The sequence below is a fragment of the Lissotriton vulgaris genome, chromosome 4_1 (assembly GCF_964263255.1).
Source record: "Lissotriton vulgaris chromosome 4_1, aLisVul1.2, whole genome shotgun sequence".
Taxonomy (NCBI): Eukaryota; Metazoa; Chordata; class Amphibia; order Caudata; family Salamandridae; genus Lissotriton; species Lissotriton vulgaris.
The window spans coordinates 221,111,323-221,126,637 of NC_141691.1; the positions used below are offsets into that span (position 1 = coordinate 221,111,323).

Genomic DNA, 15,315 nt, shown 5'->3' on the forward strand with positions numbered 1-15,315 from the left:
GCCTTGCACACAACAAATTATTAAATGTTACGTTAGGAACCTCTGCATTTCAAAGATCCCAAGTTTCCCGGCCTCCTACCACTTTGCATGGATTCTTCTCCTCTTACATCCTTGAATGTAATGCTCTTCACCTCAGCTCTTAATCTCTCTACCTGCCTGTCCGCATGGATTCTGCCCATTACATCCATCTCTCCTCTTCCCTGTCTCCCTTTCTGCCAGCCTACGCCTTTAGGCTGGCTGAAAAACAAATGAGTGGGTCTCTAAAAGGGGTGTGGTCTACATAATTAAGGGTGTAGCCTAAACAGGGTCATCTAAATTTCTGTGATTCCACAAAGAGTACAATCTGACCAGTACTTTGTTTCCTCTCTGGGCTTTCCGTGATTGAAAACAGAAGTATAACACAACTGACATACACCTAAAAACAACCCGGAGTATTGATTTTGTCAATGGTTATTAGCTGTTTCGGATAAATGAGTAACAACAAGAAATTATTTTTCTTTTACCTTGTCACTGTTTTGACCAATGAGTGCCTCCTTCACACACATTTGCACAGAATCACACCTGCAATTTGAATACTGTACTGTTGCTCTGTGTTCTCTGCAGAGAGGCCATGTATTGAATGATCATGCATTCTGAACACCTTTTTGATCCCCAGGTAGGCACAGTGAGAAAGTTATACTGCCTCTGGCCTCAAATACAAAGCTCTCAATTGTAGCCAGTTATAAAGACCTGGATGCAACTCAATACAAAGTGTGCACCATACAAGAGTAATATGCTGTGAAACGGTTATATGATTATACCACGCTAACCAGTACCACGCATGGCATTACCACGCGAATTTTTGTTCGCATGTGGCTTTAGCACGCAGCATTTTTTTACGCAGGATTATTCTACGGTAAAAAACATCTTTGAAACGGGAAACTGTACATAATGATAGTGATAGGCTAAACAACGTGTGCATATTATTATTTGCGTTAGTAGGCTATTTTCAGGGAAATGAGGCATGGAGAGGGGTCAGTCTACAGAAGCAAAGGAGAGAAACACTTCATACTTTTTTTTCAGGGTAATTTTTATTTTCAAAGATTTGTTTTCTTACCTGACACCTCTGCACGCCTTTCATCAGCAGCCCTTACTTCCACCAACCACAGAAACAAACGTCAAAACACGCCTATGAAAATTAAAAAAGGACTTCTATAATGACGGACACGCTACGCTACGACGTTGTGGATGCTCTTCATTCATGACAGGGGCACTGAAGACGTTTTTATGTAAGTTTCTTCTTTTTTTCTTTCTGCTCGTTTTTTTTTTTAGGGGGGGGAGACCCCCCCCCCCCAGCCCCCCCTTGCCCCCTCTTTTTTATTTGACCTTTAACTCACATTCCTTTACTACGTATTTCGTAGTAAAGGAATGCGTGGTAAAGGTTTTAGTGGTAACCACGCATGCGTTGTAAAGCATGCGTGGTTACTGAATTCGTGGAAACGGCTTCGTTGTAGAGGCTGTTTCCCCTGTGAAACGAATTACAGAAACACATTTTGAAAATACCTAAGATTTTTAAGGAATGCAAAATTAAGTGCAGCACGTGAACCACAAACAGGAACTAATTTGTTGCCATGTATTACCCTAACATACATTGTCAGACTGAGACAGGAAATAGGCCCCAGCACCGAAATAAAAGTGGCCCCCCATTAGTGAATTAGACAGCTAAAAAAATGTCTGTATTTGCAAATTATATCAGTTTTTAATTTGTAAAGACATGCTGTATACGATTGTGTAAGGTATGGAAGACTGCATATATTTGAGTTTGCTGGAAGCAATGTTTGTTTTAAAATATCATGAAAATTAACATAAAAAAAGTCTCATATGACCATAAAGCAGGCCTGTAAACATAAAAAAAACAGCCTACATACTGACCTGACAGATTAGACCGTTGGGCACAGCCGGATTTGATTGCCCTATAGGTCAGTCCGACCCTGTAAACGTGTCATACCTCATTGTGCATATACTAAACCAGTTTTTTTGCAGGTCAAGTTAGTACATGAATATAGGAAAAGATATGGGCCCGTTTCAATCTCCGTTCTAATTAATTGCTGGGTGTAAGACACATAAAGCCTTGCTCCAACCACATGTTAATGCTGTGTCTGCTTCTTTGCCTGCACCCCAGATCTCTCTGTCATACTCACACCTATCTGCTCCCCCCCCTTTTTTCTCACCTCTATGCTTCCTCCTGTGTTCCCTCATCCTAGGTGATCAGATTTCACGTGACAGGAAGTAATTCTATTCTTTGTTGTGCGCCCTGCAGGAGATCCTGCTTTTCATTCATACAGGGGCAGGGCGCACTTCACACATGAGGGCAGTTTAAGTACCTATCAAATCGCTGCCATCATCACACAGCTGCAGCGATTAGGCCCTGTGAGAGGGGCCAGCAGGGGAAATGGGTAGAACCTTTAAACTCTTAGGGGGCCCCCCAGGACTCGAAACACCGAAGTCTTTAAAGGTGCGAGGCCCCCCTCCTGCGACCAGACCAGGGGGCCCTGGGCAGCCGCCCATGCTGCCCATGCCTAGCGCCGGCCCTGACCTGCGGTTTACTGCATCTGCTCGTTGCTTATTCACTGTTTGTCTTTGTGAGGTACTGCGTGTGAATGATGTAATTTAAACAATCTTGCTCGGCACGGATTCGTGAGCCTAAATGGATTTCTATTTTTCTGAATGTCATGTTGTGCACAATTACCTTTTGGCGCTACTTTAAACACTCTCAAAGGGGCCTGTCTGAAGTCACACAAGTAGTCTGTTTTATTGATTTAGAAGACTAGATTATAAAAATAAAAAGGGGAAACGTTTTTTTTATGCTTTCAGAAAACGTTTTAAGTTTCACTTTTGAGCAAGCATTTAGGTGCAGAGAGAGACGAGGCGTTTTTGAGAATTTCAGAAATATTTCGCTTTTTCTTTGAGGAAGCCAATGTGATGAGAATTGTCAAACAGAAGACCACTAGAAGAGTCTCCGAAAACGTAAAGTTATGTTGGATAGCGTTGACTAAATTCTGCTTAGCGTTTTTCAGGCATGAGTGACTAACTATTCATATTCAGGCTTTATTCGAGGATTAGACTCATAAAAGCACAAACATACATTTAAAATACATCATTAAACAATTGTTTCCTTGTTAAGTGCAGTAATTTAAAAAAGATTATGCAAACATAGACAATTGATCAAGAGCAAATAAATATGAAACTTTGATACATAATTACACAGGTGCCAGAAAGGATACCCCAATCAGTGTACTCTAGGGAAGAGCCCTCCGTCTAATAGACCATGCCCAACCCAAATACTTAGCTGTTGCTAGAACTACAGGCATATGGGTGGAAGTACAAATGATTCGTAAGACCTCGACACCCCTGGATGTCCCTAGATTTTTACAAACGGTGACTAACTAAACTTTCCTCGGGGTGGCATAAGCTTTGCAAGAGAATAAAAAGTGGCCTATACTTTCATTTGATGCACCACAAGCTGGACACTATGAGGTGGAGGAACACCTCCACCTACCTGTCAGTGATCTCAATGGAAGGGCACCTGATCTTAACTGAAAGAAAAGCTTCCTGTCCCCAGGGTTGGTTATGCTGTCCCAATAGGGTTCCAAGACTGGATACAGATTAGCTACCACAAAACGGCCCGTCATGGAGTCAGATTTAGTATTGTTCCAAACTCTTGCAGCTACACGATCCCAATATAGATCTTTAATCGCTTTTTTGATTGGAAAGAGCTCCCCGGTTGGATTATCCCATAAATTTGAGAGACCAAGATCACCTAAAAAAGACCTAAGATTTTTTTAGCCAATCTATCCTATGAAAGATGCCAGCGTTTATTATGGCTAGAAACCCCTCTGCGTAATGCAGGATCTCCGGGGTAGTCCAGAGGCGTCTCCAATAAAGAATCGGGCGCAACCTCGCTAGGTCACTAACTGCTCTCCTCCCCAGGTCAAGACCAAGGGGAATCAGTGGGGTACTCTGCGGGAGTCCTGTAATTCCCCTAAAAAACCTGTTCTCGGAGGTCTGCAAGGGGAGAAGCTTCCCAAAGCCCCACAGCTCTGCCCCATAAAGAGCAGACCCAAGAGCCTTGGCGTCATATACTGCCAACTGGTTTTATTGGTTTGGACTTTTTTGGCGAAGTTGCACTCGTGCAACCTCATTACCAGGGTAAGTAGCTCAGCCGGAAGACCCATTTCGCTCAAAACTACCCAGAGCTTTCTCCTTGGGACCAGGTCGAAGGCAGCCCGCTGGTCAACAAAAGCAACGTACAGGCTGCCTTCGCCTAGCACCACCGTCCCCCACTGTAGCAGAGCAAAAAGAAACACCTGGTCAACTGTACTAGTGGCCTGTCGAAAACCAGCCTGGTAAGGGGACAGGGCATTGTTCTCGTCAACCCAATCCATTAATTTGTTAACCACCATCCTACCTACAACTTTTTGAACGGTGGCAATCAGGCTTATCGGCCTGTAGTTGAGACCGATCCCCTTTTTTGTATATGGGTATAATGATCGCTCCCCTCCATAATTCCGGGACGACCGATCCCTTCGCAAAGGCATTTCCCAAAAGGAATATATATCTGGCCCACCGCGCCTCTTCATTAATGAAAACATCAGCTGGTACGCCATCTAAACCCGGGGCCCTTCCCCCGGGGACAGTGCATAGAGCATCTTCAGTTTCTTTAAGAGTGAATAAATTCCCAGTGGAATATACAGATAAAATTGCTTCCACACCATTATACTGTGCAGTCTCAGCATATTGGGGTTCAAAGTGATCTACCCAGGCACCCTCTGGGACGTTGTTACCGGGTTTGTCTGGAATTCCACCTCTACCCCATTTGACAATGTCCCAGATTAGCCTAGAATCCTTAGCATTGGGCCGAATTAAAGGAGGCCTCGGGGGCTGTTTGTCCCATAGTTTTTTAGCTAGGGATAGGCTGGCTTTATAATGCTTTCTGGAGCCACTAATCACTACCCCATCCCTACTCCGAATTGCTCTGCCCAAGCTTAGCCTAGCTTTCCTACACTGGTGATTATACCATTTAGCTAGTCTAGGTGGTTGTTTGCTATTTATCTTGCGGGGCCTCAGGAAGTGCGGTTTTAGGAGGGAAAAGAGTTTATCATGAATATCAGTTATTTCCATTGACCCTGGGGTTACTGGGGTTGCATCCTCCATAGCGGTGATTGCAATATCCACCTCGGAGGTTGTAAATGCCATGGATTCCACATTAGCCAATACACTCGGCCAATTCAAACTACGCATGTCATTAGTCATATCAGGCAGCGGACCATCGGTCGATTGAGAATTCCCTATTGTAACCGACCACCAGTTGTGGGCCACGCAGAGAGGGTTGTGATCACTCTCCAATCTACCCTTTATTTCCATGTCACATACTAACTGCCACAGGTTCAGGCTACAAAGGACATAGTCTATCCGGCTTGGCTACGACCATTGTCAAATGTGCAGGCGCCTCCCCTGTCACTCTTCGTTCTCCCATTTAGGGCTCTTAGTCCCTGTTCCAGGCAGATGGCGTTCAATCGTATTATGTCGTTAGTCCACCGCCTAACCGGGACCAGATCTAAAATTGGGACGCCCCATTGCGTGTCCTCCTCCCGCCCCAATGGATCGTCAGATATCTAGGGGTTCAAAAGTCCGGTTTAAATCGCCAGCAACTATAACTTTGTTGCCCAAGGACTGTTTTTCCAAAAGAGAAGACAAGGCCTCTAGGATAGGTGACTTCCCTCTTGTATTGCCCCTGACGTAGACATTACAAATGTCTAGTCCTCCCCTAGGGTCTAATACCATTCTTATCATTTGGATATGATTGCTACCCAATTCCACCATATTGATTGTTACGGGTAGGAGTTGGCGTATCCAAATAGTTAGACCCCCCCCGTGGGTCATCCCTTGACACCTTTGCTAGCAGGGATTGAGATGTTTAAGTAGCCCGGGAGGAATATAGGATCACAAGCCCATGTCTCTTGGAATAGACATACATCAAAACCATTGATGAACTCTATCCAATTTTGGGATGCCAGCTTACTACTTAATCCTGCGATATTCCATGAGACCATCTTCCCTAAACTGGAACCATCTACGGGAGCTAATCCTACAGGGGGCGCCCCAGGATGACTAGCTAGGATTCCTACATACCCCATCTCATCTAGGTTTTTGTCCTTGTTATTATTCACAACATTCTGGATGCCAACAATGCTAGTTTCATTTAAATCCGCATTTTCTAATACCCCGGGAATTGATGCAGACTCCCCAAACCTTACCTCTAAATTCATACTTTCCCGATTAATCATGGTATAATCTGGATTGAATTTTTCGTGGCCCGATCCCTCAAGATTGTTACCATTTTGTCAATCAACCCACCCCGGGTCTGCCATCACTTCAAAACGATTAGAAGTTGGTACATTATAAAGGTTTCCCTGCTGGTAAGGTACAGTGAAAGGGTCAAATTCGGGAGTGGGGAAGTTGTGGTAGCAACCTACTTCTGGGGTTATGCCAAAATGAATATCTGGTGGTCTCTAGTAGGTCGGGTTGACTACACCAATACCAGCACTACTTGTGCCAAAGTTCTGCCTCGTAATTAGATGTGCTATCCTTGAAGTTAACAACTACACAATCCCCCTCAAAGCGCTTAGGGGTACTACCTACCCAACCTATCCTTCTAACACCAATAATCGGCCCATCCACTTCCCTGGGCAGTGGTCTGTTAGTCCTTAACCAGTGCATTGCTTTGTTTTTCAGCATCTGGAAGGATTCTCTCTGCCTAACCAACAACGGTGGTACGTTGGTTAGGATGGCAACAAAAGGATAGGAGTCTGGGGGCAGTTTCATGGGTGGTATCCTGCGGGGCACTCTAGTAGGGATTGTGCCGGGCAGACTAGAGGCGAGAACAGCAGGGCAGGACGTTGGGATTTGAGTTGAGGCGTTGGGATTTTTGGGTCCAGGATTCCCAGTTTTGGATCCATCATTAGTACCCGTGACCACAGTATCTAAGCGCTTTTTGGGTTGAGATGTATTAACCCGTGAATGGTCTGGTGGGTGGGAAGTAATCCTGGGGATTTGTCCTGAAAGACGGGGCCCCGTTTTTGTAGTAATAACAGGGGGGGGGAGGGGCTCTGGAACAGGTACACCACTTGCCAGCCCGCTTATTTTAGTAGGATTATTACTGTCCCCTGTCCTAAGGTGGGTTTTAATTAGGGATTTGGTTGAAAAGAAGTTGTCTAATGTAGCCTGTTCAAAGCAATCTAGTCGGTCAGCTAACCTTTTGACTCGTTCTTCAATGGGGGTCAGTAGTGACTTCATCAACTTCTCCAACTGCAAAAGGAAGGGTAAATCTAAGGATGAAATCTCAGCAGACCCTGTCAACAGAGAATCACTAGGGTTAGATACAGAGTTAACCGGGGTGACTCCATCCTTGACAACTTGAGCCCCACCTAAACCAACCCCTTTAGGCTTGCAAGGGGTTCCCAAACCTATTCCAAGTTTCCTAATTTTCTTAGGATGTTTAGGAAAACAACTCTTCCTCAGGGTAGTGTGTCTTGTCCTTTTAGTGTGAGTTATTAGAAACCGCGTGGGTTAACACACCCGATTGGGCAGTATTTTCCTCACCAATAGAAGAAACAATTGAAGTAGTAGGCAAAGGGGGAGGCAAGATGGTCGAGACAGCGACCGAAAGAGTATTAATGGTCTGGGGGTCTGAGCCTAACTTGCCTTCCACCCTAAACAAACTGGGCGACTGAGTAGAGGCATGGGACTTTTCTACTACCACTGGCAAGGTTAAAGGTGGTGAAGAGGGAACCGGTGCCAGAAAACCCAAGGGTGGCCGTTTCTCCAGAGGAAGTTTGAGGAGTTCAATAGATTGCCTACGCTTGCTTACGCTATCACGAATTGCCTGGCTAAAATACTAGTCTAGGGCACCCAAGATTGTTGCCCCTACCTTGGGCTGGCGGTGACTCTGTACAGGGGTGATTGGGGGGGGGGGGGAAGACATACTTAGTAGTCAGTGTCGCTTGAAAGGGGGAAGAAAACAATGTAGACCAGAGCAAAACCTCTCGAGGCACAGGGGCAAAGTAAAACTACGGCCCGTAAATTAAGCAAAACAAGATGACAAATTGCCTCGCTAGTTACAATGTCCATATGGCAATATACGATGAGAGTGGGTCCAGCCCAGCCTCCTGTAGCCCCTGACGGCCACAGACGTCCCGCCCTTCTCCCGCCCTTCTCCCGCCCTTCTCCCGCGCAGCGGTGTGCCAGACCTGTTATAAGGGGAGGACGAGAACCAGGGGGCGTGGCAGCAGGGAGAGCGGACCAGGTGTGTTTGTGGTCGGTGCAGGGACTCCTGGGATACGGAGTCCCAGCTACGCAGCTCGCAGCCCTGCTGCTGTTCTGTCCTTCCCCTTGGCGCTCCACTCAAGGTCCGACAAGCACCCTCCTCCAAACGCCGAAGCGGGACCCGCGAAGCGGGTCCGGCGAGCTGTAAATTGAGTCAAGGGAGGAAATCACAATCAGAGGTCCAACAGCCAACTCCTCCGCCACACGCAGCACCAAGTTTGCAAAACGCGTCCTTACTATTAAGTGCACAGTGGGGAGCAGATTTTAAGCCTATGCACCTATGAAATGGAACCTCATCCTTGAACTCATTACGATGACCCCAGATAACCAATTTAGGAAGCACATAGCACTATGTACAATTACTGATTAATATCTCCTCTAAAACACTAGCTTCCGCTCCATTCTGGTTCTTTACCATTAACTCTGTACAGTGTTCTGCTGACTTAGGCTTGGTTTTGAGCTTTATGAAGTCTACATGCAGAAAAGAAGGCAATCCGGAGAATTGGGGAGTAGCTATGCACTAGTGTAAGACTCATACCCCGATGATTGACTGATCATATTGTTGCAATTTAGAGCCATAGGGTGTAAAGGCTACCTAATTTATATACCCTTATGCACATCTTGTCTGTAATGTAATGTTATAAATAAAGTAACAAGTAATAAAATGAATGTGGCAAATGAGACAAACATTTCGAAACATTCTTTCCAGGTCTAAATTGTACCAAGGGCATTCTGTTTTGCAAAACAGTTACTGCACATATTTCAGCAAGCGTGATTGAATTGAGTGAATATAAAATTAGCAAATATATTGAGGACCGCATCCTTTTGACATGCCGACACTTCTTTCATGCAAGCGTTAACCATTTTGCATGACCCAGTAGCCCCTGCTGAACCTTGCTAACATTCTGTCCAGACCGCTTGCCTTTCCTGTGTCTTCTAGCCCTTCTGCTTGCCCCTTAAATGTTGCAGCCTTTTGACTTTTCCAGAAAGCAAGCAGGTAACTGTTCTTCTTACCCTGTGTTTTTGTATCCTTGGTACACTTAAGGTTTCATGACAACCTAGCTTCCAGTGCATTCAGTTGTGACATCAAAGTGCTAGTTTCTCAGACATTGCTAATTTGTGGGACTGAGTCAAAATTACTGGTAAAGATTACCATAATTGACTGACCTGTACAGATGTTTTAGTGTACTCTTCAGACCAGACTCATCGGTGCTCCTTCAATGGTAATGCAAGTAAATGATTTGAGAAGTCCTTTAGTTAATATTTAAGTCAGTAACTAGACTTAAGAGCCTATGCCAAACATTAATTAATGCTGGAAAAGGAGTAGACTAAGTATTTTCTGAGCCATACGGGGTTGATGCCTTAATTGTCCTGAGGTGAAGGCTTGCAGCCCCACTCTAGCTCTCCACTGGATTCCAACCCATGACTTAGCATCTCTGTATTCGGGTTCAAATGGGCAGGTGTGAAGTCTTCGCAATAGGCTTTTAATTTTGCAGATGACCCATTGAAACATACATATCTGACTTTTCCCAGGTCTGAGGTTTTGGTACCAATTTCTTAGTATTGCTGTGAGCTGTAGCCAGGATGAAAATATATTACCAGGTTGTAATGTGTCATTACTGGGAGCACAATCGACTAATCTGTTCTGCCCAGTGCTGTTCCATGCCTGAATGCCTATGGCAAACTACTCTTAATGTGAGGAATCGAGACCATTCATGTCCACAGAATCTCCTCCTGCTGTGTCGCCTAAAGTATTCCTTCCCTCAATCAGTGCTTCCTGAAGTGGACACGGATATACCTCAAATTGCTGGTGAGAAACACCTGCCTATAGCACTATCCACAGTGAAAAATCTTAATGACAGCCGAAGTTAACCAGATTACTAGAGCAGCCGCCTTACTGTGCACTTCAATAATCCTTTTTTCCACTTGATAAAGTAATACACATCACCACCTGGATAACATTTCTTTCATGTATTCTCAACTTTGATCATTCCTCCCCTGTCCCTATTCCTTTAAGTCACCAAGCCATTGGGCCCTTTGTCCTAAAAAGCTGCCTATATGTTTCTGAAACTAATCTGTAAGGATAAGTCACCTCTTCGTAGTGAGAACAACTCACTTAACATGCCAATCTTCCCTGTATCCTAATTCTGGTTTTCTGTTTCAAGCCTTCTTGTTAGTTTACTTTCAGGTACTTGTTCCAGTCATGCCATCGGAAGCCTGCCTACCTTCAAAGACTTTTTCAAAGCCTGTTTGCATGTAGAAGCCTTGCACACGTGCCTTCTTCATGTCCTGTCCCTCACAGATGCTTATAGATTGGCAGATCGGTCTGCTGTTAGTTATGATTTGGCTTTTTCTGTTGTGCTTATCGGCTGTTAGCATCCAACAGATTTTTAAATGCGGTTTTTGTGTTGATTAGACCTGGTTGGAATTTAAATTGTGCTGGTGCCATTTGTGTAGTTTCAGGAATTTCATGATCTACTTGCGTGAAATTTCTGGAGTTATACCATTACTCAACTTACTTTATTTATACACCATTTGTACCATTAAGTTTACTGCGAACGCACAAACAGAACACGAGTTGTTGTTTCTAGTGTTTGTGTACTTTTTTTCTTTTTGGCAGGAAATTCTTTCTTGCGTCAAATTGAGACAAGGGTGCATTTTGTGTTGAAGTTTTCCTGACATTTCGCCTAATTACGCAAAAGCAAACTAAGCCAGTCTCGCACACTGTTGCTCGCGATCAGCATATTTGCATTATTTTTGAAAAATGTTTTACTTGTAACCAGTCAAAGCACCTTTATCTAATGAATCTAGAATTTGGGTCCGTGTCCTGTTTCACTACAAAAGTAGGTGCTACTGTCTTGACTTGCATATGTAAAATTATTGGGATATTAATAGTATGCCTGACTTGTGCATATTTAAACACTGGATAAGATAGTGATTTGCCTAGTCTGTCCAATAATGTGTGGCATTTTACATGTTTTATTTAGTTACAGAATGTGATGCTGATCTATCAACAACAGCACCACCTGCACCTACTATTCCTGCATCTACCCCAGCTCCGACAAAACCAACTCCAAGTAAACCATCTGCTGGGACATACGCTGTTAAGACTGGAAATGAAACATGTCTTCTTGCCACAATGGGGCTACAACTGAATGTTTCTCAGGTATGTTTATGGCTTGATTGAATGCCGCAACTCTTTTGTGTCCCTGCAATAAAAAATTAAATTTAAAAAAAGGCATGTTTATGGCTGGTTAGAATTACTAAATGCATTTGACCAGATTTGATCAGTTATGTATTTTCATTGATTGGGTGTTTTTATTTTAAAAAAAGTTATGTATCATAAACCTTGCTGGGGAGCACTGTTTATAGTAGTGTGGTGAATACAGACCTTATGGGGAACAATGGGTACAGCGTCCAGTACGGCAGAATTTAAGGAGGATTGGATTTGGAGTCCTCTGTAGCATTTCAGAGGATCTACGTAGGTGGTTGAGGGCTTATGAGGTGCTCCTAGTTGAGTTTGATTTAGTGCCTTTTATAAATTGGAGGTGTTAGGTTGGAAACTGGTTTTGAGGAGGTATCCTCGATTCATAAGGATTGGCTTGTGCTTTTTTTCCTTACTATACTTCTTGGTTTGAATTCTGGAAATATAACTCCTTGTATTGCTGCATCAACATGATTGCAATTCTAATTCAATCTTTCTTGTCCTTTCAATTAAGTGTGTGGAGAACTCTGCAAACAAGGGCTCACTCCCTAGTGGTGAAGAGTGGTGGTTAGTTGAGTAGCTGGCTTGTGTGATTTCAAATAGTTTCTTTGGGTCTATTTTTGATGTCTAGTTGTGACCTAAAACCTTCGGCATTGGCTTTGCGGATACATTTTTTTATACAAGCTTCTTGTCATTACTCAAATGTTTAAGGTGTATTATGGAAGTGAAGTTTCTCCATGATTTCTCACCCGGCCTTAGTTTACCACTTTCCTCATTAAGGAAGCCATAGAACCAGGGTTTGGAATGTTTGCTGGAAATTATTTTGAGTTGCTTCGGAAAAATTAAATCAAATGTCATGGAATGTTCAGTAAGGTTATTTAGATTTGACATGTTGGAGGGTGGAGAAAGGAGGTTGTTGCTAATGGAAGTTAGATCAGCGTGTCGACATTTCTCAGATCTCTACACCACTGTGTTCTTTCAAGGTTGGCCTGGTCTATTCTGCACCTTTCCAAGATGAGAAGATTTGATAGTAATCTTGCCAGTCGCAGGGTGATCAGGCTTCCAGTTGTATGACATCCACTTAGGATCTAATCATCGCTAAGGATATTTTATTGTGGGTAGGTCTGTTGCAAAACTAAGTGAGGTTTAGGTCTGAGAGGAAGGTCTTGAAGCTGTTCAGAATGGGATTGTTATTCCTGTGCAAGTTGAAATCCACAAGGAAGATCTGGTTAGGGTGTTGGTCCAAGTTCGAGGATATGGCCTCCATAGTTCTTTCGATGAACAGGTTGTTTTCTTGAGGGCAGTAGATCATGTGGGGTTTACACACCATCTCATCATTGTTCCAAATTTCAATGGTAAGGTATTCAAAGAAAGACATAAGAAAAATGGGTGCAAGTCTCGGGGGATCGTGGAACAATTGGTGCATGCTATCCTGCCTCCAACTTTCAGGTCTGTCCAATCTGATGTCCTAATTGGGAGGAACTAAAATGTCAAGAATGGGTGACGTGGTGTTGAGCCATGTTTCAGTTAAGATCAGAAGGTCAAGTTCTTGTAAGTATGAGGTCGGCAATGGCCGCTGCATGTCTTACAGCTGATCTGCAGTGAAGCATAGATTTGATATGCAACTTGGTTACTACTGCTACGTTGTGTGATGTGGGGGACAAGTAAGAAGTTATCCTTCATAGTTTAAACATTTAGACTAGGATCTCTAAATGGGCTGGAGGGAATAGTTTGGATATTGATTGGTGGAGTCATTATGAGTGGTGTTGCATGATAGCAGAAGGGAGTCGATGTCTTTCAGATAGATGGTCTGTAACCCTATGGAGTCTGGAATCTGGATTGAGATGGGGTCCTCACATGCATTGCAAGGCCCTTGACCCTTTTAGGCAGGTCGCTCCCCACCCTGCACAGCACCACCAGTGTGCCTGTGCCCGTAGCCCAGCTGCCGCTGAAGAAATTTGAGGCCCTCACCCGCAGGCTACCACCTGTGCCTCATCCCTGGTGCCTAGTGGTAGGCCGTAGGTTGTGCTGTCATTCCATTGTGTTGTTGTCTTTGGTATTTTCTCTTCGTTTCATTCCTCCCTCACCCTCTTCTGCTATTCTGTGCCCTTCTCTCCTTCTCTGTTCCTCCTGTGGTTTTCCCACCGCTGCGTCTCCTGCGGCCTCTTCCCTTCCCCCCCCTCCCCCCCCCCCCCCCCCTCCCTTCACTTCTGCCTGGTGTAATTGTACTGCTTTGTTGCCACAGGTTTCCTCGTGCCATCCTGTGCCCTTTTTGCATTCTGTACCCCTCGCTCTTCCTCTCTCCCGCCGCTGCGTCCCCTGTGGCCTGTCCCTTCCCCCGCTCGATTCACTTCTGCCTAGTGTACTTGTAATGCAATGCTTTGTTGCCACTTGTTTTTGTCTCATGCCCACTTTGCATTCTGTACCCCTCGCTCTTCCTCACTCCCGTCTCCCGCTGCTGCATCCCATGCGGCCCGCTCTCTCATTAGTCTGCTCCCAGCTGCTCCTCCCACCCACCTCCCCTTCTTATAGCAGCTGCTGCACTGCCACATGCCTAAGGCAAGCCAGTCTGCTCCCGTATCGTGCCCAGTGCCAGAACCCCTGGCCCCCGCGAACGCCACAATGCCAGTCTTCACTATGACTCCAGCACCCTCCACGCCGGATGATCACGCACCTGCTGCCTGGCCGCCCCGAAGCGCACCCGAGGACCCTTCTCCTGCTGGAACTGCAGCTTCACCAGCATCCATCCCGACAACCAGGAAAGAACCCAACTAACTCAGTTGCATCCTTCTTAACACCCACTGCAACCGCAAACACGCCGTTTAACTCTGGGACCTTCTCAACTCAAACTTCAGACTTCTCCTTCCTGACGGAGACCTGGCTGAACCCTCCTTCGGCACCAGCCATCCCAGAAGGCTACAAGATCTCCCGCAGGGACCGCACAACAGAGTAGGAGGAGGAATCTCCATCGTCCAAAGGAACACCCTCAGACTTGACCAGCACCTACAACACCCTCAGCACTGCTGAACGCCTGCACTTCCAGATCCACACCCACCCCAACACCACCCTTCGAGGAACCCTTTTCTACAGGCCCCCGGACCCTGACCACAGTTCTGCCACTCCATCACCAACTTAGTCAGCTCACACACCCTCGCCTCCACAGAGTATATCCTCCTCGGGGACCTGAACTTCCACCTCGAACACCAACTCCACCACCCTGATCAACAACCTAGCCAACCTTGGACTCCGACAACTCGTCACAACACGCCCACTCTGCCGGCTACACGCTCAACCCCCATATTCTCTGCAAGCCCCCACGTCTCCTTCAACCACACCACTGGACCGACCATCGCTGCATCCACTTCACCTTCCGTAAACCCACCACCGCACCCAACAGATGCGTCGCTGCTGCTGGAACAAAGTCGCTGAAGACCAGCTAACCACCACCCTCTCCCAGAGCCTACCTGCCGACACTGCAACCTCAGACAGTGAATCCACAACTGCACCAACACCCTTGCCCCGTTCAATAAATCCTCCAACAGTCACACCAGCAAGAAAGCCAGCAGGTTCACTGAAGGCCTCCAGGTTTCCAAGCAAACCTGCCGAACGCTGGAGAAGAACTGGCTCCGTGAACAATCACCGGACAGCTACGCAGCCCACAAGAACATCACCCGCAGTCACCTCATCAGATCAGCCAAAATGGCCTCCTTCAAAGACCGCCTAGACAAAAACGCACACAACAGCAA

At 45.5% G+C, this 15,315-nt stretch overlaps 1 protein-coding gene across 2 annotated transcripts in view; it reads left to right on the forward strand.

The window, feature by feature from the left end:
- The window catches only part of LAMP2 (lysosome associated membrane protein 2), a 434,546-nt gene that overhangs the window by 129,970 nt on the left and 289,261 nt on the right, over positions 1–15,315 (forward strand). For both annotated transcript variants that reach the window (XM_086918517.1, XM_086918518.1), the window contains exon 5: positions 11,352–11,530. In XM_086918517.1, the coding sequence (XP_086774643.1) occupies positions 11,352–11,530 (179 nt within the window). The remainder of the gene's footprint in view (positions 1–11,351; positions 11,531–15,315) is intronic.